This window comes from Salminus brasiliensis, chromosome 14 (assembly GCF_030463535.1).
Source record: "Salminus brasiliensis chromosome 14, fSalBra1.hap2, whole genome shotgun sequence".
In the NCBI taxonomy this organism is placed as follows: Eukaryota; Metazoa; Chordata; class Actinopteri; order Characiformes; family Bryconidae; genus Salminus; species Salminus brasiliensis.
The window spans coordinates 15,960,515-15,987,636 of record NC_132891.1 but is presented as its reverse complement, the minus strand read 5'-3'; the positions used below and the strand labels follow the sequence as shown (position 1 = coordinate 15,987,636).

General features: G+C 38.1%; 1 protein-coding gene across 1 annotated transcript; it reads left to right on the top strand.

Moving 5' to 3' along the window:
- The first annotated feature begins 18,729 nt into the window (after positions 1-18,729).
- On the top strand, positions 18,730-25,685 carry gata5 (GATA binding protein 5). The gene is made up of 6 exons (XM_072696969.1): positions 18,730-19,269; positions 21,626-21,795; positions 23,412-23,540; positions 23,858-23,942; positions 24,531-24,661; positions 25,162-25,685. The coding sequence occupies exons 1-6, from the start codon at positions 18,750-18,752 to the stop codon at positions 25,282-25,284; spliced, it is 1,158 nt and encodes a 385-aa protein (XP_072553070.1). The 5' UTR covers positions 18,730-18,749; the 3' UTR covers positions 25,285-25,685.
- Positions 25,686-27,122: the final 1,437 nt, after the last annotated feature.

Below are 27,122 nucleotides of genomic sequence, written 5' to 3'. Positions count from 1 at the left end.
AGTGTTTCAGCAGGAGAAAAACACCTCAAGCATCCACTTCAGCGTGTTTAGAATTTTAATAATATTTAATATTTAATATTTATTTGCCCCTTCATCGTGATGGTTTTACCCAAAGCAGGACACACATTAATTAGATTGATCCAAACTCATTATATTCCAATTAAAACTTCTTATCAGATAAGAAGTTAGTTGAACTTCATTACATTCCAATTAAAACTTCTTATCAACTATTAATTAAGATAGGAACAATTAGTAGTCCTAAGCCCATCATTATCAGCACATTAGTAGCGCATAGTCGCCTCAATTACGTCTCGGACTCGCTACTCAGGGACTCGGGGATGTTCACATTTCACGTCGCCACGTGGTCGTAGCCTCTTTTATTCCAAGTGTGAGAGTTTAGGCCTATATTATTATTATTATTATTATTATTATTATTATTATTATTATTATTATTACTATTACTATTATTATTATTATTATTATTATTATTATTATTATTATTATTATTATTATTTTAAATAATTTTGCTCATTATTCAACAGGGCTGCCAGGTCTCCAAATTCCAAATATATGTGGAGCTCCATTGCACTGATTTGGCCCTGCGGTGCTGCCCCTAGTGATGAACCTGCATTTCTGGAATCGGCTCCGACTCTCGACTCCTGCTGCTGGAGTGAATCAGTGAACAACTGTAACTCGGTTAAACATATTTAAATGAATGATTTTATTACGTTATTATGATTTTATTATCAGGCAGTTGGGTGTTCTAATTTTCCTCTTTTCACGAGGCTGCAAGTTGGCTTCTTATTTGTCAGCTTGCTGATTACATTTTCCGGACCACCTTAAATTGTGCCACAGTTAAGCAGATCGTGCTTAACGTGTTCGTAACCTAATGAACGATGGCAGATTATCCCTGCAGCCTCATTTAAGGTGGAACGGAACATTTGGAAAAGATGCTGAACAAAGTTGTCCCATAATGTCATCTGAAATGTTTATGGGTTTATTTCAGTTTCTTGAAGCTACAATTCTGGTATAGTCCTCATCTTTAAGAATATTAAGTAGGGTTTTGGGGTGCTGTCCGAGGCGGTGTGGAGGCTGGTGGGAGACCAGCCTGCGTACAATAGCTATCAAAGTCGTTATCTTGCTCTTATCTTCTTGTTAGCTAGCTAACATGAGGTTAACATGATCAGTAAACTGTTTTAGTATACTAACAGATAGTCACAGTGTGAAGCTGGTAATGTTATTAGCAGCTCTTTAAAACCTTTACTTTCAAATCTCTGATTGAATTTTATATCTCTCAGTTCTTCAGCTTATATAAAATCAAATGTCTGAAGGAGAGGCAAGTCATTGAAGAAGCTTTTCATAGTTGAAGCAAAAATTAGAACTGATTATCTAGGCCTAGATGGCTTGTAATTGCAATATGATATTAAACTATATAAATACAGACCCACAGAAAAAGAAGGAGGCTGGCAGGGCTGAGAAAGCAGATCTGATAAGGTTCCAGTCTAGTCTGTGAATTTGAAAAAAAAAAAAAAAACTTTGTGAGAGCATTGATGGAATTACTGGAAGCTTTGGCCATTAGACTGCAAGTGTCCCTGGTCGTTGTGTTTCAATTGCCCAGATGCATTATTTGAGTTTAGTTTCGGCAGGCGGCGGTTTCCACGACTTGCACTGGTTTTATGGCGCCCCCCTCTGGTGCAATTCCAGCCACTTACGTAGATCTCATATCGGTCAACTCGAACCTGTGACACAGGCACGCATCACTATCTTGTTGGAAATCCCATCCGTATTACACTCATAACCTATCCCACCTATCCATAAAACAATGATACTGTTAATAAGAAGCACCTTAAAAAGAGGGTTCTTCTGGGGTTCTGCAGTAAATGCAGGGCGTCCACATAGAACAACTCGCTCAATTCTATTTTTATATTTTTGTACTACAAAACCTAGAGCGTCACATCCCAAAATGTGGTTATTTTGAACGGAACATCATGTCGGCAATAAGAAACGCAACCTGTTGAAACAAAGTTTCTACTTTTTAACTTTTTGACAGCAATGTTCAGTGAGCATACCTTTAAAAAAGGGGGATTGTTGGTTCGATTCCCTGCTCTGGCGAGAACACTTATCAGAGCTCCCAGATCTCCATTCAAATTTTAATTCTACATTCAAAGTAAATGTACAGTATATTACATGTGTTTTTATCCAGGAATTACATTAAATTGGAGCCTCTCTGAATAAAAGTGCATGTCATATACTGAATATGACATTTCATAAAAATATCATCTTAAATTTCACATTCACTAGGACACCATTTCCCCTGCCCAAAAATGTGTTCACCGGTCTGAAGCCACGGACGTTAGAACTTACAAACGGACCTATCTCTAAGCCTGTCTATGCGCTTTACTTAACATTCATATTTATTAATAATTAGAATTATGTTAAAACTGAAGCAAATTTTTTTTTTTTGGTTTGAATTGAAAGCGTTCAGTGTTCAGTTTTTTTATATATATATTTTTCATTTACAGAAATATCGACCATTGACTACTACTATTGAGTACTAGATTTGGCAATTTAATGTAAATAGCATATGATTTTATTATTATTATTATTATTATTATTATTATTATTATTATTAATAATAATAATAATAATAATAATAATAATACATTTTTAATGAATATTATTTTCAGTGTGTGTTTAAAAAAAAAAAAATATATATATATATATATATATATATATATATATATATATTCAGAAGTAATTGGCATGTTTTAAACGGTAGATAAACACTCTTACCCTGGGTAAGTATGTAAACCAGCTAGAATACAGTGTTCTGAAGGCACTGTTATTACAAACGTCAATAGAATAAAATCTATTATTATTATTAATATTGTTGTTGTTGTTATTGTTGTTGTAGTTGTTTCTGTTATTGTTGTTTTTATTACTGTTGTTATTGTAATAACATACCTTAGCAAGCTTTCTTCTTGTTGTTGTTCATGTTGTACAGGTTATATAGCTTGTATCTGCTTTAAAGTATTTCACTATTCAAAGCCTTGAGACAATTTATGCAAATTAATTAAAATCTCTGGGATACATTTGAAAGCTGTCCCTCAAAGGAAGAAAAAAGAGACAGGTAGACAAGTGCATACAATTTTTTAAATGTATTTATTAATTCAATTTTTGTCAAATTTCCTGTAAGGTGTGCAAAGTTCATGTTTTTCCTTAAATATTACACAGACCTGTTTTTTTACAACATAGGTTTAATTTTCCAAGAAAGTGTGTGTGTGTGTGTGTGTGTGTGTGTATGGGTGATAAGAATTGTCATCCCTCAGCGTAATTAGTAAGGTCAAGCTGATTGGGGCAATAACTCTTGTGTAACCTCTTTGCTAATGATTGGAAGGAGACTTAGCAAATAAATCAAACTCCAAACTCTCACACATTGTGTGTGTTTAGACACCAGCTCAGAGAAGAGTTGGCCACATCGTTTATGTCCTTCCTGTGGTTTATCTCATATCAGAAAATGCAGCATTATCACCTACAGCTGTCTATTAAAATGCATGGACCAGATCTAGTATTTGCATACATGCATTGAATTATCTTAACTGAAAAGTAGACGTCAACTCCACATGAACACAGTGTTACATTATCATACGTGTACCCATTAAAAAGCCTATGGCCCATCAGCAGGCCAAAAGTGTTATTACAAACTTCTTTTACTAAGGAATATTTCAACTATGTTGTACTGAAGTCCCTGTAGTTACTAAGTAATACACCTTAATGTGTAATATAAGGGTTGAAACCAGTGTACTGTATTGTATTGTAAATTTATGGAAATGTTTTTTTCCCAGTATTTGTAGGTTTGGACTTGTGTGTGTGTGAGAGAGTGTATGTGCTTGTCAAAAGGACCACCTGAGCATTCCAGCGGCCTGCTGAGCAGCGAGTTGGCAGAAAAGTGTGTATGTGTGTGTGCAGAGAGGCGTTTACATTAGATAGGAGATTCAGGGTGATAGCATGTGTGCTGTGTTCAGCTAATCTCAGTACTACAGCTGACTGGAGCTGCACTGCCATGGAGGAATTCTGCACTCACACATGCTGACCTTTTCTTTATTCTAGTTTCAGATGTCGAAATCACACAGAACTCACACAAAACAAGCTTGTGAAGGAATTTTAAGGTTTCAAACTGTGTTCTTATTGTAACTCTTACAATGAGTAAATTCCCAAAACGAAGTGAAATGAACTTTAATAGAAATGCCTTGACAAACAGCATCAGAGATACAGTAATTGTATATATATACTGACTGCAAGTAAACCATAAAGCAAAGGCTGTGTTTATTTGCATGACATTTTAGAGGCTATTAAGATCTAGTCCTGTGCATGCTGTCTAGAGGGTGTTACAGCCTGTCCTAATCTCGGAACCTTGGCCTTTCACCTTGGCCAGGTGTTTTTTCTTCTCTTCTGCCTTGCTTTGATTGCTTCTCACATTGTTTTTCCTCTAAACCCAGTTAAAGACGGAATGCCAATTGTACTTCCACCAGGGACGGGCATGATCACTCCGTTTTATGTTTTTTTATTGCGTTCATCTGCTGTGGCCACGCTGACTGAGAGATATGTAAATATCTGTTGTATGCCATTATAAGGGTCATATTTGATACATCTTAAAGGTGCCAAGTAATGAGTATGTTAAGTTGTTCTTTAATGTATAAATAGTAAGTATGTGACTTTGGTTGGGGTAAAAACATCCTAGATGTGATTTTACCAGCCTATTTACAACCCTGTTCATTTGCCTCAAAAGAAAACACAGATTTTGCTTTTATGTTGGGCTCGTGAAACAAATATGATAAGCTCTGCTTTCATTGACTGGTTTACTGCACCGCAATGGCTCACAGGAGCCGCATAGCACAGCCCCACCTAGCCTAGTATTAATTGTTAACACTGTAACAACAGTAACAACAGTTTTTAATTATTCCTGAGGCTTTTCTCTGTGAAGAGCAGCGGAAGAGATTGTAGCCAGGTTAGCTATTAGCCAAGAACCTGCCTAGCGCCAGGGCTCCCTGGCCTTGGCTTCCCTCTCTGATGTGTGGTTGGCTTTAGTTTGGTTGTCCAGTTTGTTTTTGAGGGAGTGGATGTCAATGAGAAGAGATTGTTAAAGCCGACCGGTTAGCATTAGCTCCCTTGTTGCTTTTGCTTCATTGTGTGCTGAATTTGAGCTACTCCTCTGCAGGCACTGGCACAGGAAAAGCCGTGGTCACAATGTCTGGTTATGTAGCAACTTGTATTCCTGTAACTAGCAGAGCCTGGTGGTGATGTGCTACTTTCCAGTATCAACACTATATTCTCCCAAAGTAGCAGCTTTACTTGTTGATAGGTTTTAGCTGCAGTGTGCTGGATTTATGTAAATTTTGGGGGCATGAATAAAAAGAGCGAAGACTGTTATGTAACAGTTTTGAGGGTTTGAAATTGGCCCGTTTCACAGATCTGTTTGGGTTATGCTGGATTTTCTTTTTAATGCAGAGACAAGGATTTTAAGCTTCACTATATGTCACTTCTGGGTACTGAACTCTCATTTTTCAACCATATCAAGTATGTACAGTTTTCCATTCTATGGCACCGTTAATAAGAACTATTCAGCTTCACATTCCCCCATAAAAGAGAAAAGCTTATTAATCACAGTCGGTTAAACCTAATGGTAAACTGTTTTCTTTTGGAAGACATTTAATATTCTATGGTAACGTGACCCTTGGACTGTGTAAAGCTATTTGGTTTGGCACCAATAATTCACCTAGACTAAACTTTTTGTAATGTTTTTAAATGTCAGGCATACTTGTGGTTCATACAGTACAAAGATAATGTTCTCCACTTCTGCTTTTCTTTCTTTTCCTTTTGAACCGCTATTGTAGAATATTCCCAAAGGAAGCTGCTCACCCATGGTGCTGCTATCAGACAAGCTTCCTTCAGCTCGTCTGTCCAACTTTCTTCTGATAACGCAAACACAGAAGATGAACATGAAGAAAAGAAAAAAAGGCATGATGCGAAGGGGGAATTTTTACAAATTAACATACTACATACATGATCTTTTCATGAAATTCATAAGTGATTAGTGTAAGGGAGCAAATAATTGTCTGGATCTTAAGAGTGAAAGTGCATGTCACATCAGTTCATGCTGTTAACCTTCTAATTTGGATTTTATTTTATATGTAAAAGGTTTGTATCAGTGCTTATTTTGAATGCATTTTGGTTTAGAGACATGTTTCTCAAGAATAGGTAACAATTAATGCAATATCACTTCACCGCTTTCAAATGTATAACAATGAGAGCATGAAGCATTGGTTCAACCTTTTTAATGCACATTTTTAATGTTATGTTTCCTACATAAATTGCCTTTCCATAATACTCCACCATATAACAATGATCACAGTATGATTGATCAAGCATCGAGTATTGCACATCTACACCTATGAAAAAAAACAAATGTTTGTGGACATCCCTTCTAATGAATGCATTCCACTACCCATTGCAACTGACACAGAAGTACAAATGCACACACACAACATGTGTAGTTCCTGTAGAATGTGTAGTACTGACATTAGAATAGGACTCCCCAGAGCAGATTATCATGAATCTATTGGCACTATACTAACTGTGCCAACAAATAAGGCCAGGCCTAGGATAGAGAGGTATAAAGTGGAGCAGTGGAACTGAAATATCTGAAATGATGGTGCTCCATTTAGTACTTTTGGATGAGTCTGGGAGTTAGGGGATCAGATAGGGTGGTGATCATTCAACCTCACTAATGTGTTTGTTGCTGAATGGAATCAAATATTCACAGCAGGGCTCCTCAATCTAGTAGAAACCCTTCTCTGGACAGTAGAGACAGTTACTTCACTAACAGCAAGATAAACTCTTAATACCCTTTATTTCTCATGAAAGAATGAATGAGCAGGTGTTCCAATACTTTTGTCCATAAAGTGTACATTAATACAGAGTAATACTCTCTCTCTTTCTCTCTCTCAGTCTCTCTCTCGCGCGTTCTGTTTGCTTTCAAAGGTTAGTGACCAAAGGATGCTCACTAAGATCAATAAGCTCATCAGTGGGCCATTCACACACACATGCACACACGCATACACTCATTTGTGTGTTGGTCCTATAGCTCTCCCACTCCCCACCTTCTGTAAATAAGTAGTTTATTAGTGGTGAGCGGTTGGGCCTTTGACAGCTGGTTCTAATGCAACAGTGTTTGTGTGTGCATGTATATGTGTGTGTGTAGTGGGCAGTAAATGATGTGTGTAAATGGGCTTTTTATGATTTCAAATGGGGTGATGTTTCACACCCTATTTAACTGTTCATTACCATTGCCCGCATCAGAGAGAAAAAGCATTTCATCTTTACCTAATTTTCTGGCCCAGGAAAAGGAGGATAAAGAGAATTTTAAGTTTCTTAGAAACATATAACACAATTCACCTGTTATTAAAATATAGTATTAATATCACTACATTAATATGTTATAGTAATACTAATTTACTAATATTCATGCTATTTAAAAGTTCTCATTTTATATGGCCTAAGAACCAAATAGCTAAAGTCCTTGATTTTGGGTGTCAATAAATGAATGTGATCGATGGCTTTCAAATGTTGCTAGGTAAAAGCCATTATTAGTGAGCCTAATACTTCATAGTATGGTTAGACGCCAGCTTTCCTGCTAGTTCGGCTTACTTTGTGCGTGACTGAGTGTTTTCTCGCCTGTCATTGAGCTGCCCTAGATAACTTCAGTTCCTCTACAGATCTGGTCCACCAGACACGTTCTCAGAGAACGGAAAGCTGAAAGAATTCTCACAGCCTTGTCTGCCATGTTTGCCAAGTTTTCGAGCCTCAGCCCAATTGATTGCTGCTTAGTTCAAATTCATTTCATATTAATTTTCGTTCATCTTTGCATTTTTACAGACTTCTGACCTTTAAATGGTTAAAAACCTTTACCTTCTACTTGGAGTCATTAGGCTGTAATTTGGATAATAAATAACTGCTATATGTCATATAAATGTCATAAATATGCTGAGGAGACATTTTAACATTAGTTTCTTATGAGCCAAGGGTTCCTAAATGCATGAAATTGCATAATCAGGAGTTTTAGGATGTTAAAATGTGACCATTTATTATCATTTAAAATATATTTGATTTGATTTCCATGGTTCTGAGTTTCAGTGAGCTACAATTGAAGAAGAGGTGTTTTCAGACTTTGCTTTGGGGTACCTTAGAGTTAATTTTGCTAACATACACAGTAACTTCCAGTGTATGGTTGGCAGGTATCCACTTTTTTTTCAGTCATGCAGTATACAATATTACCAGTGGTGGGGAGAAGTGTTAGTTGCACAAGTAGAGTAGATGGCTCTGCACTTATGTGGCTTCTGTACAATCTCATCCTGGGTTATTTTAAAAATCGAAAAAACAACAAATACAAATTTCAGTTTGCTCACAGGGTCACAGACTAAGAGAACACTGCAAAAAAATTTTAAATCAATCATTCAATGAATGTTAAACCATCAGTCTGACACTTACAAAATGCATATGTTAAACTGCTCTGAATCAGGAGAGAGTAGCTGGTTAGCCATAGCTTAGTTAGCAGGATATAAATCTGTTTTCCACAAAACAAATTCATTTCTTCCTGACTAAAACTAAAGGACAGAAAGCTGAATTTAAAGTTTTTTTTCCTGTTTTTCAGTTAAGTTAGCCTTTGCTGAGCTAGCTCAGCTACAGATCCACCAAGTATCAGACAACTCATTGCAGCTACTGATGACTAACTGATAAGCTACAGACAAAAGCATGACAAGAGCATATTGAGTGACAGGTGTTGGGAGTAATAGTAAGTCAAAATAAGACTTGGACTTGTGGCTGGCTAGCTAGGCTTAAATAAGTCTGTTAGCTGGCTAAACACCACAGCACAGAGTGTGTTCCAGCTGACTGAGGCTCATATCACACCCATTTATAGGATAAAGCCTCATATCTGAGATCACAAAGTCGAGTGAATGGTCCTTTCTCGTGTTATTTACTGTTTTCAGGCACATTTAGTAGACTGGTTCATCCAGGGTTGTTTCTTCTGCCTTTTAATCGAACTTAGCACCTCGCTAAACTCGGCAGCTATGGTGGACTTGTTTTTTGCCCACCTGTTTCGTCACCAGTGCACCTCCACCCTGTTGCTCTCTTAAATGCACATGGGGGAATGAGTTTATTTGATCATATACTGGATAAAAACAGAACAGAAATTTGACATATCAGGCAGATCAGACATGTCTTAATTTTGAAATACCACCCTCATTTTTTAAATACCATCAACATTTGAACATTTGCCGTATACAGTACTACCGTTGTAGTGCCCAACCTCAGTCCAGTGGCAGTAAAATACTCTTATTTGAATAGCTTCTTAAGAACATTGAAATGAACAGGGGTAGCGTTAAGGAAGATCATTGTTAGTTTAAGGAGTCTACAAGTCATATCTGTCCTTCATCCGGACTGCTCTGGCTTATCTCCGCAAAGTGATTTTTTGAGTGATTGCATTGAGTGGTGTGAAGAAAGAGCTGCTATTGAAGCGCATGGGCGAATGGTTCTCGCAGCTTTGACAGGATCAGACAGTCTCAGTTAAGCAAGAAGCCATGTTGGATTTGTGTTAAATGATTGTTAGGCTCTCCAACAGAGCTCTAAAACTACTGCAAATATGCTGCTCATGCTTTATGTTCACACGCCTACACGCATATGCATGCACTAGAGCCTTGATACTGACTCAAGACTAATGTAGGGTCAGTGTCTGACCCATTTTTTTGTGCTGTGCCACCTTTCTACATTCTACCTTTCCACCACACATTTTTATATATGTGATAGATATGTGTGTGTTTTTGACACTCCTTGTGCCTCACCCTGTCGCCTGTGGTGTACCTGTCTGCCACTGACTCACCTGTCACTGACCCCTGTTAGGCCCTACCCTGCTTAACTCTGCAAACTAAGCAGTCTTTTAATATGTCCTGCTGGACACACCTCCACCATTCCATGGCACACTGACCCCTACCTTCCTCAACTAACTTCAGCATTTTAATGTGATGTGACATTTAGGTTTTATGCTTATGTCCATGCACAGCAGACAAATTATTGTGAGGTTGGACAAGCTTTACACTAAAAAACACAGGAAAATTTTCATTTAGCCTAGACATTGCTATGATCATTGTTTGAAATGATATGCTATTGAGCAGGATTATGTATTTTTAGTTTATGGAAACGTGTCAGGTTCAAGACAACAATGACAAATTTGCCAAGAGACGATCATTAATTGCTTACACAATACAAAAGAAGCTCAACCAAATTATTCTGATAGTAATCTTTGGTGAACAAAATGCATGTCAACTGACAAGCCAAATGAACTAGTTTGAATGGAGGGAGTACAGTCTCTCAATAGACAATACACAAGGTTTAGAAAACCAACTCAACAATTGTGTTTATTAGGGAATGCTAATTGGTGTTTGTTGGAGCAGGATGGGTTGGATGATGTTATTGGAGAACTTCAGATTTATGTTTGCGGAAGAACATTGATTGTTGTGGTGGTTTTGAGGAATGCTGGATTTGTTAGTGTTGGCTGGACAATGCTGGGTTTTTGGTGTTGGTTGGAGAACGCTGGGTTTGTTGGTGTTGGTTGGAGAATGCTGGGTTTGTTGGTGTTGGTTGGAGAATACTGGGTTTGTTGGTGTTGGTAGGAGAATACTGGGTTTGTTGGTGTTGGCTGGAGAATGCTGGGTCTGTTGGTGTTGGCTGGAGAATGCTGGTTTTGTTGGTGTTGGCTGGAGAATGCTGGGTTTGTTGGTGTTGGTTGGAGAATACTGGGTTTGTTGGTGTTTGTAGGAGAATACTGGGTTTGTTGGTGTTGGTTGGAGAATGCTGGATTTGTTGGTGTTGGTAGGAGAATGCTGGGTTTGTTGGTGTTGGTAGGGGAATGCTGGGTTTGTTGGTAATTATCAAAGAAAGTTATGCTTTATTGTTGGTTATTGGATAAAAGTAGGCCTGATGGTAGTTGGTGGAGAACAGTGGATTTTTTATGCTTGTTGGAGAATGTTGAGTTTGTTGGTGTTCATTGGAGAAATGTGGCTTTATTGCTGTTTGTTGGGAAATATTAGGCTTGATAATGTTATTGGAGAACTTGGTTTTAATGTTGATTGTTGGAAAACAGTGGGTTTGGTTGTGTTTTGGGGGAATGCTGGGTTTGTCGGTTTTGGTTGGAGAATGCTGGATTTGTTTGTGCTTGTTAGCGAAGAGTATGCTCCATTGGTGGTTACTGAATAACATTAGGTGTGATGGTGTTTAGTGAACAACACTTGGTTTGTTGGATTTGATGGTGTTCATTGGAGAATAGTAGCTCTTTTTGTGTATTTTGGAGAATAGTAGATCATGTTTTTGGGGTTTCTACTCATATTTTATTGAGATTGTGAAAATTCCTTTAGTCCTGAATTCCACTCATATCCAGGTACTAATAGACCACTAGCAATAATCTACTTTGCCAAAAACAACACCATATCCTCATAAAACCTGCCCTATGGACCTACAGATTTCCTTGGCCAACCATCCTCGTTTAACATCCTCGGATGCTGGCATTTCCTGGTGTGACATCAGACTTGCTTTACCAGCCCATGTGCATTTAGGTTTAGGTACTGGTGGTCTGTTCACTCCCTTATCCAGACCCAAAAAGATAAAAGCTTTTTCTTGTACAGCAAGACAGTCCATGTTGACCCAAGGCCAGTTGTTTACCCAATTTTACATAAGGCTGTATGAACTTTGACCTGTGTGGTCTGAACATTCTGAACTGAGGAAGGAAGAAAGGTGTCAGAAGAAAGCTCAAAACATTCTGACAGCCTTTCTGCCTTGGTAACTGAACATTCAGAGTTTTTGGTTGTCACCACACATGTGCAAGGATAGCATGAGCTGCAATTTCATTCAATTTATACAAAATCCTTCCTTTTGTTTTACAGAACTGGAAATGCCATTAATAGATCTATATCACTGACCAGGCAAGTCAGGATTCAACTACCTCAGCTAACACTGGTCATTGCCTTGCAGGCAGCTTCCAATGGCCATTGCAGGTGTTGCTTTTTACACATTATCCCCAAAGCAGTGAACTCATAGTCTCAATTCATGAATACACACACTTTAAAGCTTGCTTGTGTATTGGGCTGCATAATGCAAATCACCTCCACTTTGAGGAAGTTGATGGCGTTGTTTTGCAAGAAGAGAGTGAAAGAATGCTGAACATGCCACACACACATGTTGTGTAACTATAGCGGTATGATAGTTTATACTTTATTGTTGTTGCCATAGCAAACTTTTGTAAATAAATTTGAACACTATTTGAAAATGGCAGCTGCCCTTTATTGTGTGAATATTTCAGGATAAATTGTCACTAAATTGTAGGCCCTATTATTATGTAAACTTTAAATCGTGGACCTAAATAAAGAATTCAATGTTTGCTTGTGTGTGTGTGTTTGTGTGTGTGTGTGTGTGTGTGTGTGTGTAGCGGTATCCCTGCTGTGCCCCAGTGCAGGAGAGAGATAGGGAGTGAGGGGGTGAGAACTGAGAGAGCAGATAGTGCAGTGGCAGACAGGCAGACAGGAGCCAGCCCTGTGTTCACCCAGATTAGCCTGACTCCAACACTGCATTCCCTAGCCTGCTTCTGCTGCTCCACAACACAGTGCTGGGCTCCCAGAGTACACCACACGCGCACACACACATACACTTGTCAGTGCCATGCACAATCCGCAGTTTTTTGCCAACATTTTTGACAAAATGTTCATCTGACAGTTGTTGTTCACATTTTCATTTTTGTTTGATGAATAAACCAATAGAAATGCTCCAAAATGACTTATTATTCCACTAAAAGAAAGAAGGGTTTTTGCAAGACAGTAATTATGCATGTACATATGTACTGTTTAATGCAAAAGTCTCAACACTCCACTTTGATTTTCTAATTAAATATTAGTAAACAAATTGTCTACAGATAACAAACTAATATATGGCTATTTTCTGCAAAAATATCATAGTTTATACATGCCACATCTTCTGCTTTATGTATTCAATATAGGAAAATAAACAATTAATGTGCATTACAATGTGCAGAGGTGTAGATTGGTGTACTTTATGTTTCACTTAGAAAATAAAATTAACATGTGATTTGATCAGGAGTCCCTATTTTTACCTACGACTGTGTGTATAGATATGGATATACAGATATATATGTTGCTACATTAATCCTTTTCTTAACCTTAACCTCCTTAAGTAATTAAAAATGAATGGTTTTGCCTTTTTAAAAAATAGCTTATGTTAAGCACACTTAACAAAGTCCTCTTAAATGTGAAAAAGCCTTTGGTTTTCATAAACCATGAAGACATTTTTTGAAAACATGTTTGGCACCATGCCTAAGCCGGGCATGGGCTACAGGGGTATAAAGCCCCCCACATTGTTCTCTGGAATGATGGTGCTTCATCCAATACTTTTGAAATGAGTTGGGGGAGTCGGGATGAAGTGGGACGGTGATCATTCAACATCCTGACCTTACTAATGTGCTCTTGCCGTGGAATGCAATCAAGTCCTCATAGCAATTAGTTCTTATTACATTACCGTCTCACAGTGGCTTTTGCCAGCCACTCTGCTTTTGACAGTCATGGCTTCAATTTACTGAGATGTATTGTCAACAAAATTACACAATACTTACAGTGATCTTTGCCAATATTAAGAAATTCTTTTTCATAATTTTAGTTTAATGCATTTATACATTATTTTTCGATAGATGCCCCACATAGGATGACATGCACTTACAGCATTGCAAACAGTGTTCAGACCTGCAGTTTATCAGAAACAGAGACAGAGGTGTCTGAGTGGATTTTTCCTGATATGTTTAACTTTAACTTCAAACAGTGATCAATAAGCCTCCAACTCTGGCAACTGTCAGGAGTATTTGGGTCTAAAGGGTTAACTTCAATTGATCCAACATTATGTTATCAATATGAAAATGTACCCACACTGTCCATGTAAGCACTTATAACTGGGGAGCAAGTATGCTGTTGTTTTTATGAACATACGTCTTTATACTCTAGAGAAAGACTAAGTATCACAGAGTGCAGAGATAAACAGTACTGGAGGGCTGAAGATTAAAAAAATCTAATACAATCCTATCAGTCCCTTATAAAGGCCATGATGTACACAGTACATCAGTTACAGTGCCTTATCAACGAAAAAAAGGACTATGACATAATGATGAAAGAACAAATGATGGTTCTTCTTCAGAGGAAAGCATAGATCAAGAGCAACCAAAACATAGCCACACAATCTTATAAAGCCAAACATAACGTCATAGAGAAATCAGCATGGCCTCCTAATCTAGAAGATACAGTCATTCCATCTATGACTCACAAATCTTCATGCACTCTCATAATCTCACACAAAGCAAAATATCATACAACTACTACAGGAACAACAATTTGATTACACTTAAAATTAGGTCATCATCTTATTAACCCAATGGCCGCCATGATTCTGGACAAGGACCACAAAATAGAGGTATAGAAACTTTTAAAGACAGACAGTTGTTCTCTTCCCCACTGTCTGTTTCTGTTCAAATCACATCCATTAGTCTTTCCCACATCTCCAAATTTAAACACAAATACCTCAAAACATTCTTTTGTTATCCAGCAGGACTTCAGAATAGAAGATAACCCCAACAAATTCCAAGAAAGGACCTCCTCGACAAGGGAATACTGACTTAGAAATAAGTGGAAAACTTTAGGAGCCCTACAAATTACTTAAAAGGACTTGAAACAACCTCTTGAATGGGAAACAAACAGGATCAAGGGGATATAGGGGTATATAAAGGTGGGCATAGGAGACCATTGTAATTATGTAAGTATTAAAATTCCTGATGTGTTAAAGATACAGCTCTTTACATTGCATTGCAATATTGCTCTGAAGATTAAGGGACCCCCCCCCCCCAAAAAAAAAAAAACAACAACAACAAAAAAAAAAACAAGCTTGTCAGTAACTTATATTAGTGTATTCATTTACCAATCTTACAACTGAATTCAGCACTTGTAATTTATGTCTCCTAGAACATCTCAACACCAATGACATTTTAAAAATACCTCGATGAGACTTCAGTGACTGATAGGGGTAGTGTGCTCGGTTATAAAACAGTTGTTTGGAATTCTAACAGGTTACGGGTGAGTTACGCACATGCAGATCCCGGCTAGTTTAACAGAAGAGCACATGCACGTGTCGTTGGTGCAGACTCTTGTCTGAGTAGCCTGGTTTTCACACTGATTAGATTCAGCAACAGTCGTAACCTAATAAGTGAAGATCTTTTCACTTGTCAGTCGCCTTGTCAGCTCAAGGTGTGCGTCCACAGTTAAGGCCCACGCTGTTTTTCTCACTTCTTACGTTGCGTCTTATCGCCAATCCAATACGACGCGGCTTTATCTTAATGGCCAGAGAGTTATGATTCCCAAATACGGCTTTGTGTACTGAGAAGATAGAGTAATTGTTTAATGATAGCTGTACTGATCTATATGCTACTAAAGTCGCTTGAAATGATTTACGCAGTCGTTATAGCGATAGTTGGGCTACAACGAGTTCCTTTTTTACTGAACTGGAAGCAAAACATGTTAATACAAATATGAGCTATTTTGTCTAATGTCCAATGAGTTAAGTTGTCTTTAACGTTTTTAGAGCATTTGCAGAACAGATGATATCTACAAAGATATTCAAGCTACATAATTTAGCATATTGAATCCCATTCAATCTGTGGAATCAATTATTTTTAAATGTACTTGGGCACAATAGCAAATACATAAACGCATACATACACTTGCATTACACAAAGCACGTGCGACAGAATGTATAGTGCATAGAAAGTACAATTTTCATTCATAATTCAAATATTTCATGATAATTCACCTGTTTTCATGATACATATTTTTTCGCTTTATTAATTACTTAAACTATTAATATTATTGTTTTTGGTCTGCTGATAAAAAAAATAAAAATACGCTTATTGGTTTCTTTCTGGTCAGGGTCGTACACTATCAACCCATATTGTAACCTGCAATTTGAAGGTATATGATGGTAATCCAGGTGACAAAGCCATCAATAAGCCTGCTCTGTTTGGAGTGTGTGAGCGGGCGTGTGTGTGTGTGTGTGTGTGTGTGTGTGTGTGTGTGTGTGTGTGTGTGTTCGACTCTACAGCGAAACAAGCCCTTGATGAAAAGAAGAAGTGTAGAACATTAACTGTGGCTTTAACTCGCGGATGGGTTCAACCTCCCCGCTGATCAAACACTGGATGGCAGCGGCGTCCAGACACCGTGTGGTCAGCCTCCATCTGAGAGGCGCGTGCGGCCGTTTCACACCTCACAATATTATTTCATAATCTCGTTAAGAGCTGCCAGCGATAGACAAACAGTCTCTCGGTCTTTTAGAAGATCCGAAATGAAAACGAAAGTATATTTTACAGTTGGGATGGGAATGTTAAAGACAAAAAAAAAAAAACACACAAAAAACTGACGAACTGTTTTTTTTTTCAATGTTATTTCAATTAAATATATTTCTACATAAATAAAAATACAACAATCATGAATTATCTCCATTAGACATTTGACATTACACATATTTAAGTTTAGGGTTATTGCTATTAATGTTACCGACGTTCTTAGATGTTTATTTGAATGCGCCAGCATCAGCATCCACTGGTTTATATCGTTCTTTCTTTATTTATTTATAATATTGTGTGTAATTTACATATTCGTTTGCATATCTATGAGATCATGAATTATCACTTATCATCTAGTATATTTTCTGTATGTAACAAAGTTGGGGTGGGTGGGGGGTGAGAACTCAAACAGCACCGCTAAGATAACAATATTTCCAAATGAGTATAACGAGTGCGCTGATTATTGTTGTATCTCCATGCTAAGCTGTGGCTCGTATCTCTTATCTGTCTGCTGCTTTTATAGAGAACTCATCCAGATTTAACTGGCCATAAAAGTCATTGTATGGGACGCCGAGAGTATTTAACTGCAATATTTTTTTTATTTTACAAGACTAGCCTATTTAACCCTGTGAATGGAGGGTAGAGTAGTGCGCTAGAGCAGAGCATTGCGTTTCACTGGAGAAATGTTTGAAATGTAATAAATTACGTTATTGGCGAAAATATGCGCTTTTATTTATCAGTGTTTATATTTGAAACAAAAAACATTCTATAGCAAAACGTCATAACAATAATAATTAATAATAATAATAATAACATGCTACGTTATTTTCACTTCGACGTGAAAACAAGTTAATTCAGAAAAGCTCGGTCCCACAGGTAAATTCAGAACGTGGTTGGTCACATTTCCCCAGCACACCCGCACACTCCCTCCTGCTGCTCCATCCCTCCTCCAGCATGGCGTAATTTATTTTTCTCCCCACCTGTTCTCCGTCAGCTACGCTGGGATTGGCAAGTGGTTCGGCTTCAGAGGCGGTCCTCCAGCGGGGTAAGTATGCAGTGTTATCCAATCCCGACGCGAGAGGGGCAGGGCTTCCCTGGAAACGGGTGGGGAATCAAAAAAAGGGACCTCCGCCTTTGCTCATCAGCCGCTCCAGGTCGCGTCACGTGGTCTTTCTCGTACAAATAACTCGGAGTAAAAGTAGAGAGCGAATCTCCACACCAGCTATATGAGGCATTATCAGCCTCTGCAGCTATCAACACACACGGGAAACGTATTTTTACCCTTTAAACGCAGCTTTTTTGGGGGGCCAGATTTCTCTTCGCCGTGTCCTTCTCGCGGTTGCAGAAGAAAGAAACGGAGGCTTCATCAGAGGTGCTGCTCCATCAGCTCCCTAGGAAAAAAAGAGGGATCCCAGCTTTATCACCCACCGTCCTTATCTGGTGAGATAATACGACGAGAGCTCTTGGATGAAATTGTATTTAGCGCCGCGCTATCAACGTTTTATGTGATCTGCGTTTGCAATGATAAAATATATGTATCAGAGATTAGTCTTTAGGTTATCTGTTATGTTTCTTGACATGGCACAAGTGGGGTTTTTTTTAAAGGGGCGCAGCTGGAGTCGCTGATAATTCCTTATATCTGCGCACAAAGATACGGGCAACCATTAATGTAGTTTTCTCTCATTAAATATCAATCACTAGGCAAGATTACAGTATCGAAGTCATTATAAATCTCTAACGGCTTCAGCTGTTGTATAGGAGACGCTGATTTAGCATATGTTTTAGTGCGTACGTTATTGGTTGGTGGTTTCTTCCATTATGATCCACATTTCCAATATATGGAAGAGAGGAACGACGTGGAATGGCAAAATGGAAAAAGTGAAAGAGCAGAAAATTTAGCCATGTGGCTTTGATTATTTGGTTATTATCCGCTGTCAGGATTGAAAAAGCTCCAGAGCAGAACGGAGCTGTTTTTTTACAGGATAATTAAGATGGATTATGGCATATGGGCTACTACAAATATGGAGAAAATTGGAAAATTGTTTCATTCTTCTTTTTTGCTTCTTCATTCCCAGGAGTGGAGTCTTGTCAGATTGCTGCTCAGGAACCTACTACTGTGGAGGTCTTTGGACATTAACTGCCACCAGCACTGATCATTTTTTACATTTTCAATACATTTATTTTTTTTATTTAATTTTTTTCCTTTTTCAAACATTTTTTTTATCTTCTACGGAGAATTGATTTTTTTGTATTCGAGATGTACTCCAGCTTGGCCATACCGTCCAACCCGTCCCCGTACGGGCATGACTCGGCCGGGTACATCCACCCGTCCGCCAGCTCGCCCGTGTACATGGCGAGCGGCCGCGTACCCGCCGTGTTGCAGCAGCTGTCCTACCTGCAGCCGTGCGAGTCCGCGCACGCACACCAGACGCACGCTTTGAGCGCCCACCACCACCATGCTTGGCCCCAGGCGGCCGCGGACGGCTCGGCGTTCAGCCCGGGCAGCCCTCACCCTCCTCATCCTCACTCTCACCCTCACGCTCCCCCGGCCTTCTCCTATGCATCCAGCCCGCCGGCCAGCAGCGCCGACCAGTACGGCCCGGGAGGAGGAACGGCAGGAGGAGGCGGAGCCCTGGTGCGCTCGAGCTCCTACTCGAGCCCGTACGCCGCCTACATGAGCCCGGACGTGACCTCGTGGACGCCCAGCCACTTCGACGGCGGCATGATCGGCCTCCAAGGACGGCAGGGAGCTTTAGCCGGAAGGAGGTCCAGCCTGGGTGGGTATCTATGTGGGCTGCCATGCGATTAGGCCTTGTCCTGCACTCTTAGAAATAAATGTGCTACAAATGGTTCTCTGAGAAGAAGAACCACTTTTGGTTCCATAAACAACTGTGTTTATCAAAGAAGTGGGTGAAGAAATCGGTAAAGAACGTTTACATCAAGCGGAGCTCTTTAACCTAAAAGGTTCCTCACACTCATCCATTTCTGTTACAAGCACTGTTCTTTTTGGAACCAAAAATAGCTCGTCTTTGGCATAACTGTACAACTCCCTTTATAGCACCTGTATGTTCAAGAGTGTATCATGCTTGTTTTTCCCATCCCAATGTAACGAGTTTAAATGGACATATAGACTATCAGATTCATTGAGTCTGCAGTCCTGCCGTTGAGGGAAAGCCACCTGGAAGCAAACTGTCACCACACCCATTTAAATATGTATTTCTAGGGGTTCTGTTCGTTTAATTTTGGGTTGTGTTGGCTCTTCATTTTAATTTGGAAATTGTAACATATTCAAGATTTCAGATTACTTTCAGATTACCATCAGATTACTTAAGCTTGTGCTAAAATTCATACAATCCGTTTTATATCAAAAATGAATTACGTTGCTTTCTTTTTGAATAAGCAGCCTGAATCCAAGAGGATAATTTAAGGCATATGAACTATGTTACTGTATTCGCAAAAAAAAAAAAAAAAAAAAAAAAAAAGATTTTTTTTAGATAATTAATGTGGCAGTATTTGCACCTTAAATATACAGGTAAATCCAAAGTCCTAATCTGCTGGACTCAAATGCAACCGAATCCAGTGCTATACCAGCAATGCAGCAACACTTTGATTGAATTCATCACGGGGAATGAACCTTATAGTTAAATTGGCTGTTTAGAGCTCGCTCGGATCTGTAACGTGATGCCCAAATCCGTCTTTCAAGTCAACAAGCAAAAATGGTTGGAATGAAGGGAGGAGTCTCGTTTGATTCCGCGAGCTCACGATTTATAGACCTGGGGCCATTTAAAGCAGTTGAATGACATTTTACTTATCTTGGGGCTTAAAAATCCACCTTTCTTTCATTCCAGTCAGTGTGTGCCAGTCTGATGCTGTAGGACGAAATCAAAGCTAAAATGTAATTTCCCAACTAATACACATCCTTTAATTGACACTTCTGCTAATACACTTCACTCGCCAATTTAACCGCAAAGCGTCGTTTGTGTGTGAACTGATGAAAGGGTTCAGTCTATTGTCACCTTGATCAGACTTACCTAAACAAGCCATTAATGAACCATTGCCTGATACACATAAGGCAGCAACAGTCTAAGTGGTTCATTTACACTTCTTTCCAAAAGACGAGATTGTTATTTAATTTAATACACGACTTGGGCTTTACTGGACTCATACGTGTTGCCGCGTTGGTTTTTTAAAGCCATTGGCCTTTAAACTAGCCCTGTTAAAATGCAGACTTTTATAGGCATACTCTCTACTGCACAAATAGCTGTTTAACTTTGTGATTTATTTAGTCTAATCTGTGTGCCTAAATTAGACGTGTTTTCAAAAGAGTTACTACTACCTCTATACTAAATATATACTGCTATATAATTAACATATCCACTCTTGTGTGGAATTCCAGTCGTTAATTATATGATGAGGTCGTGTGCCAGCTCCTTGATTGATTTGGGGGCACTGGATCTGGAACACTGATAAGAAGACCACTGCCCGTCCGAGGCCCGTGCGACCTGTCACACACCCGTCACACCCTTTGCTGAGGTCGACTGACCCTTTAGCGCTACATTCTGTATTGCACCTAAACGCCCGTCTGCGGATAATTGATTTTTGTTTTCTTTATTTTCAAATATAAAAATGTCCTACGTTCTCTGGACAGTTTTAATTCTCCTCCTTAAGCATACACAGTGATTCAAATCAATCTACTAATCAACAACAAATAATGGAATATTACTATAATGGAATAGCATTGATATTAAATCAGTAGCTTTTAATTTCGTCCTTTTCTCATTCATTTAAACGAACAATGACAATGTGCTTTTAATTGGCGAAGCGTTTGGGCCTTACGTCATTTCTAGCCCGCGTCTTTTCTATACTTCCATGCTTGTAAGTAATTGTGTAGTAATTAATGTAAAGAATTACAATAATTTAAAATGATTACAAATCAAAAATGAAATATGCTTGTGACAGTGATTTTCAAAACTGGTTCAGATTGAAACTGCTGTTTTGTCTTATATCTTCCCGCTAACAGAGTATCCCATATCCCAGTATCCCATTTGTTGTTGTTGTTATTTTTAACAAACAAAACAACTCCATTATTTTAACCGAATTTTAATTAAAACATTTTAATTTATTTCTTTGCAGACATGCTGGAGGAGGTGGCGAGTGAAGGCCGGGAATGTGTGAACTGCGGTTCCATCTCCACGCCGCTGTGGAGGCGAGACGGTACTGGTCACTACCTGTGCAACGCCTGCGGCCTTTACCACAAGATGAACGGCATAAACCGACCGCTTATCAAACCCCAGAAGCGCCTAGTAAGTCTTTTACTGTATTAGTGTTTCAAATCCACACTCTTCAAACAACACAAAACACCACTCACCAAAGACTGATGCCACTTCGATAGCTACCGCTTTAAAACGTCCCCAAGTAAAATGAGTGTTAATTAAATTAAGTTAATTAAATAAGCAAATTACAAGTAGTAAAAATTACAATTAAACAATTAAAGTTAAAGCTAAACCCTGATGCTAAAACAGCAAAATAGTTCACACCCCCGGAGAAATGACTAAACTGAACTGATAAAAATACATAATACCATAAATATATATCTATCTATATATATATTGTTCATTTTTTATTTAAAATGTCCACAAAACTGAGCCAAAATACAAAGCCCTGAATATGTATAACCAATAAATGGCCCAGAAATGATTAGTAATTATCATAATTTATTTTTATATATATTTATATTTGGAACACAATCAAGACAATTGTCCATGTGTAGAGTAAAAATGTGTGGAGAGAGAGAGAGAGAACTTAGAACTGATCTCAGGGACAATCCAAGGTCACTAAGTTAGAGAGGCCTTCACTGCTGTCTTGTTTCCCAAGACTCTCTCTCTTTCTCTTTTTCTCTGCAGCTGCTGTGAATTAGCACACCCTCTCCACTTCTGTTATTATTTGCCGTTCTGTGACCTTGTCCTTGAGTCTGTCCGTTTTTAGAAGGGACTCAAAACTCTGGTGTAGCAGCTACTGTGTGTCCGAGCTTGGCAAATCCACTGCCCATAAGCACAGACAGCGATAATTACACTCTACTGGTTTCTGATTGTGAGTTTCATAATTGACTTAAAATATCGGCCTGACATTTATATTTATTCATTCATCAGACACTGTTCCACAGCCACTTACAGATTATGCAAAAACCAGTATCCAAAGAACAAGGGTTTATGGTCTAAAAGACAAGAACCTAATACCATAGCTTGATATAATAAATAAAATGTATTAAAAATATATAAGTAAACAATAACAAACAAAAGAACATAAATGTTAGGTGCAATCCATGAATTAAGGCTTAGTTCAGCTATTTCTCTTTCCTCATTTCTAAAACTTACATATGGTTTTGTATATTGAAGACCTAAGTCATATGGCACAATTTACTGTACACTCTCAAGATTCACTGTACACTCTTTAGACCTTTCAAAGATTCTTCACACCAACACTTCTCTTTTACAAAGAACACATTTGAAGCACCTTTATATTTAATGGCGTAGGCATGCAGCTACTTTTTTTTTTATTTATGTAAAGCAGTATCACTGTTTAAGTATTTAACAAGCAAGTCACATGCAAGATATCAATATTATTTCCAAGGTGTTATTTGACGAGGCGTATGCTGTTATCATACTAATATGCCGGCAATAGGAAGTCTTTGTGTTTTTGCAAAGGGAATTCTTCTGCATGTTAGACTGTCTGGGCTCTTATCCAAGTATAAGTATCTATTAGGTCATAGCCTGCAACCAGGTTGTGCCTTTGTTCTCAGCATGTTGGATTTCACCTTGGTATCTGGAAGTCTACTCTTTTGTCCAGATGAAGGATAATAATTCATGTTTTTTGCAGCCTATATTACGTTCTTTACCGTTGTCTTTGTTTGTATCTGCAGCAAAACACATCTCGACGAGCCGGTCTGTGTTGTACTAACTGTCACACCAGCACTACCACTCTGTGGAGGAGAAACGCAGAGGGAGAACCTGTGTGCAATGCCTGTGGCCTCTACATGAAGCTTCATGGGGTCAGTACTATAAGATTTTATGCACCATGCTGCACTTCTTCTTTATTTCATCTTGACAAATTCTCATCATAAGTCATAGGTGTATGTTATTACTAGTATAGATAAAGAGATTCTGAAAATAGTGCTTTCTTTTCCAGCATTTCTGAAGAGTTTATGTAAGAAATAATTTGGATTGAATTGCATAGATAGTCTACAGTTATCTTTTCAAAATGTGCAGTAGAGCTGTTCCATGTAAATGTGGTTCATATGTGAAATGTGTATATATTGCAACAACAAGCAACATGTCCTGACTTACACATTTTCTTGTTGTCCGCTAGGTACCCCGACCATTAGCTATGAAGAAGGAAAGCATTCAGACAAGGAAACGCAAGCCTAAGATGCCCAAAACAAAACCAACCTCAGGTAAGAGTTACTGCTGATTTACTGCAGTACACATCTTAATACAGGAGAAAGTATAGGCTTTAGAAATAATGGGGAAATATACTAAGATCTGTGGCTTAAAATGTAATTAAGCTTGACGTAGCCGCATTGTGATTAATGCATGTTGCCATTTGGTCTTGTTAATGTTACATTTGAATATGGCAGCAGCATTGCAACATGCTTATATGACAATAATTAATAACATTAAGGCACAAGATGTCTGAATATGGTGTGTGGATGTAAGATAGACATTTTGGCATTGCCAGCATATCCCAATATCAATATTTTGCACTGTTTTAATAAAAGCATTAATTTTTGGATGAAAGTAAAGATGAGTGATTTGGATAAAAGAGAGGGAGAGGGGGAGTGCAAGAATGTGTGGAGAGAAATATGGGGTGTGTGAAATAACAATGGAGAGGTGAAAGAGTGAGAATGAGTAACAAGAGAGAGAGATGAAGGGAATTGTATAACACTAATTATTCTATTTAAAATGTATTCTGGAACTGTTTCTATATAGATATAGATAGGCCATTTTACTCATTGTTTTTCACTTTTTCTTGGTTATTGTAGGGTCTTCGGCATCAGGCACTACCTCTCCTCAATCCCACCAACCCATTTCAGAGAACGCTTCAACAATAAAAAGTGAACCCAATATCGCTGCCTCTCCTTATGCTGGCCAAACTGTGGTTACAGTCTCACAGGTACCCATTTCAATCCATTTTGATTAATATTGATACTATTATTGCTGATTATTCATTATTATTCATTATACTATTATTGTCTGATTGATAGTGTTTCAAATAAAGGGTCATTATATATATATATATATATATATATATATATATATATATATATATATATATATATATATATATACGCCAAAATCCAAATGTAAAAAACAGCTCACCTGATTTAATAGGTGTTGACTTGCCAAACCAGGTGTTGGATGATAACTGCAAATAATCCCATGAGGAAAGCTTTTGAGATGGTTAAATAGACATCATGATGTACAGCCAGTACTGTGTGTATGAATGCTATTTGTATTCACTCTAATGTTAGTGTTTTACTGAGCTTATGGCACAGATTTTTCATTGTAATTTTCACAAGCTTCCTAAAACTTTTTCACAGTACTATACATACAGACTTTTGCAAACCTAGTTGGACTAACACATGCCTCTGATATGTCCTCTCCTCCTTAAAGGCTTCAACACAGTTAAGCAGCACAAGTTCAGCACATCAAGTGGACATCAAGTATGAGGACTACGCTTTCACCCCTACGTCCATCGCCCCACAGAACTCCTGGTGTGCGCTGTCGCAAGCATGATGCAACCAGAGACACTCTCGGTCCTGAAAAACCACCCCAGTGCAATCTAAGACAAAGACTTTTTTCCCTTTTTTTGACGAGAACTACCTATTATATTGAGCAAAAACAAATTGCCACGGACGGCAGTGGATGGGACTGTATGACTCGACGACTCATTTGTATAGAGTATAGCCAGCGCTACTTTGTTTTGTTCTTGTTCACTGTATATCATGTTTGTGACATCATACCCGTTCACAATCACGGCCCTTTGCTGAGATAAGCAACGGGTGACGACTCAGCAAGTAGGTTTTTTTTAAAACCAACAATCATAAGGACGCGCTTTTCCCTGAGCCTGTGTCTTTATGTGCTTCTTAACAAATGATTAACTTTTAAGATACATTATTTATGTTGAGATAAGAACAGTCCAGACACAAAGAGTTAGCCAACTACTCTTTTTTTTCTTTGTCAGAATGTTTTTTTTTTTTTATGGTCATAATGACTTTGGACACTTTTGATCACACATACTTGTTTCCTCATTGCTTCTACTGATTCCAAACACTGTTAAAGCCACAATAATAATCTGAAGTGCAATGATTCACATTTCCAAAAAAAAAATACTTTGAAAAAGGACACAACTATTTTAATTATTATATGATTTTGTTCAAATATATTAACCTTAAGTTTATTTTGTTTGCTGTATTTTTGTTGATATATAATGGAATTATAGCATTGTTTTATGGAATATAAAACTGTATTAAAGCTGTCATGTGTCCCTGTTGATTTGTCCTGGATTTGTGACAATTGAGCTAAAGTTACACATCTCCATACAAAACCATATTTAAATGTGCATAAGTTCAAAGAAAATGTGAACTTAATTGGTAAACTTCTTCAGCAGCTTTCAAATCTGATTAAATGAATGAAATCATATATATATATATATATATATATATATATATATATATATATATATATATATATATATATTGTCAGTATACAATTGATAGTTTATAATGTTGTGACCCAAAAACCCCAAAAGCAAAAAAAAATCTCCATAAAAGGCAACTTCACAGGAGAGGGAATTTTGGAGCGCTTCTATCACTCAGTTATTTTAGACACAATGTAAAAAAACTGCCAGATTGAAATTATATAAATATATAACATATTAAAGTATATAAATATATCTCCACAATTTACTGATAATATAATATATAATCAAAACAGTAAATAAAATTAATTTGTTTTTCTTTCAACATACAGGGCTCTGAGGTAATTTCCATAGCTGTTTATACTCTAAAGATTATTTACAGTGACTACAAACACAGCTGTGAGAGCAACCATCATGCAAGCCTTTGAACTATCTTCATGACATTTTACAAAATGTGGGCATTTGTGTTTAGTGGCTCAGACCACAGTTTGCTCAACGTCACTCTATGTCCACTCAAAGGTTTGTACTACAACTCCACAGTTTATATGCATGAACAACTGAAGATCAGTCTGTCTTTCTCCCTTGTGTTGGCGATCAAAGGTTGTGTTCCAGCTTGGCTTTATGGTGCTGAGGTCTCGGAGCTGGCTGGCACGCGTTAGCTCCGGCGGGGCACGTCAGCATGCAGCCCACCCGCTTTACAGCCCCATGGCGACAGAGAGGCTCTGCACAACCGCCTTTATTGCTATTGGCCAAATTAGCCTCTCTTATCAGCTGCTGTCATGGTTCCTGTTGCCACGACGATGAAGCATGGGCCTGGACAGCATGGGAGAAGTGTGTAAAGCTGAGGTTCTTGCTGTTGCCTCTGGTTCATGACCAGAACAGCTTCTGCTTTACAAGCCAAACTCATACACACCAACGTTATCACGAATTGACC

Bases quoted from the DNA above. Each gene is read 5' to 3' on its own strand.
- gata5 (XM_072696969.1), top strand. From the start codon at position 18,750: ATGTACTCCAGCTTGGCCATACCGTCCAACCCGTCCCCGTACGGGCAT. The intron at 23,541-23,857 runs GTCAGTACTATA...GTTGTCCGCTAG, and splicing joins TCTACATGAAGCTTCATGGG to GTACCCCGACCATTAGCTAT. The intron at 24,662-25,161 runs GTACCCATTTCA...TCCTCCTTAAAG, and splicing joins CTGTGGTTACAGTCTCACAG to GCTTCAACACAGTTAAGCAG.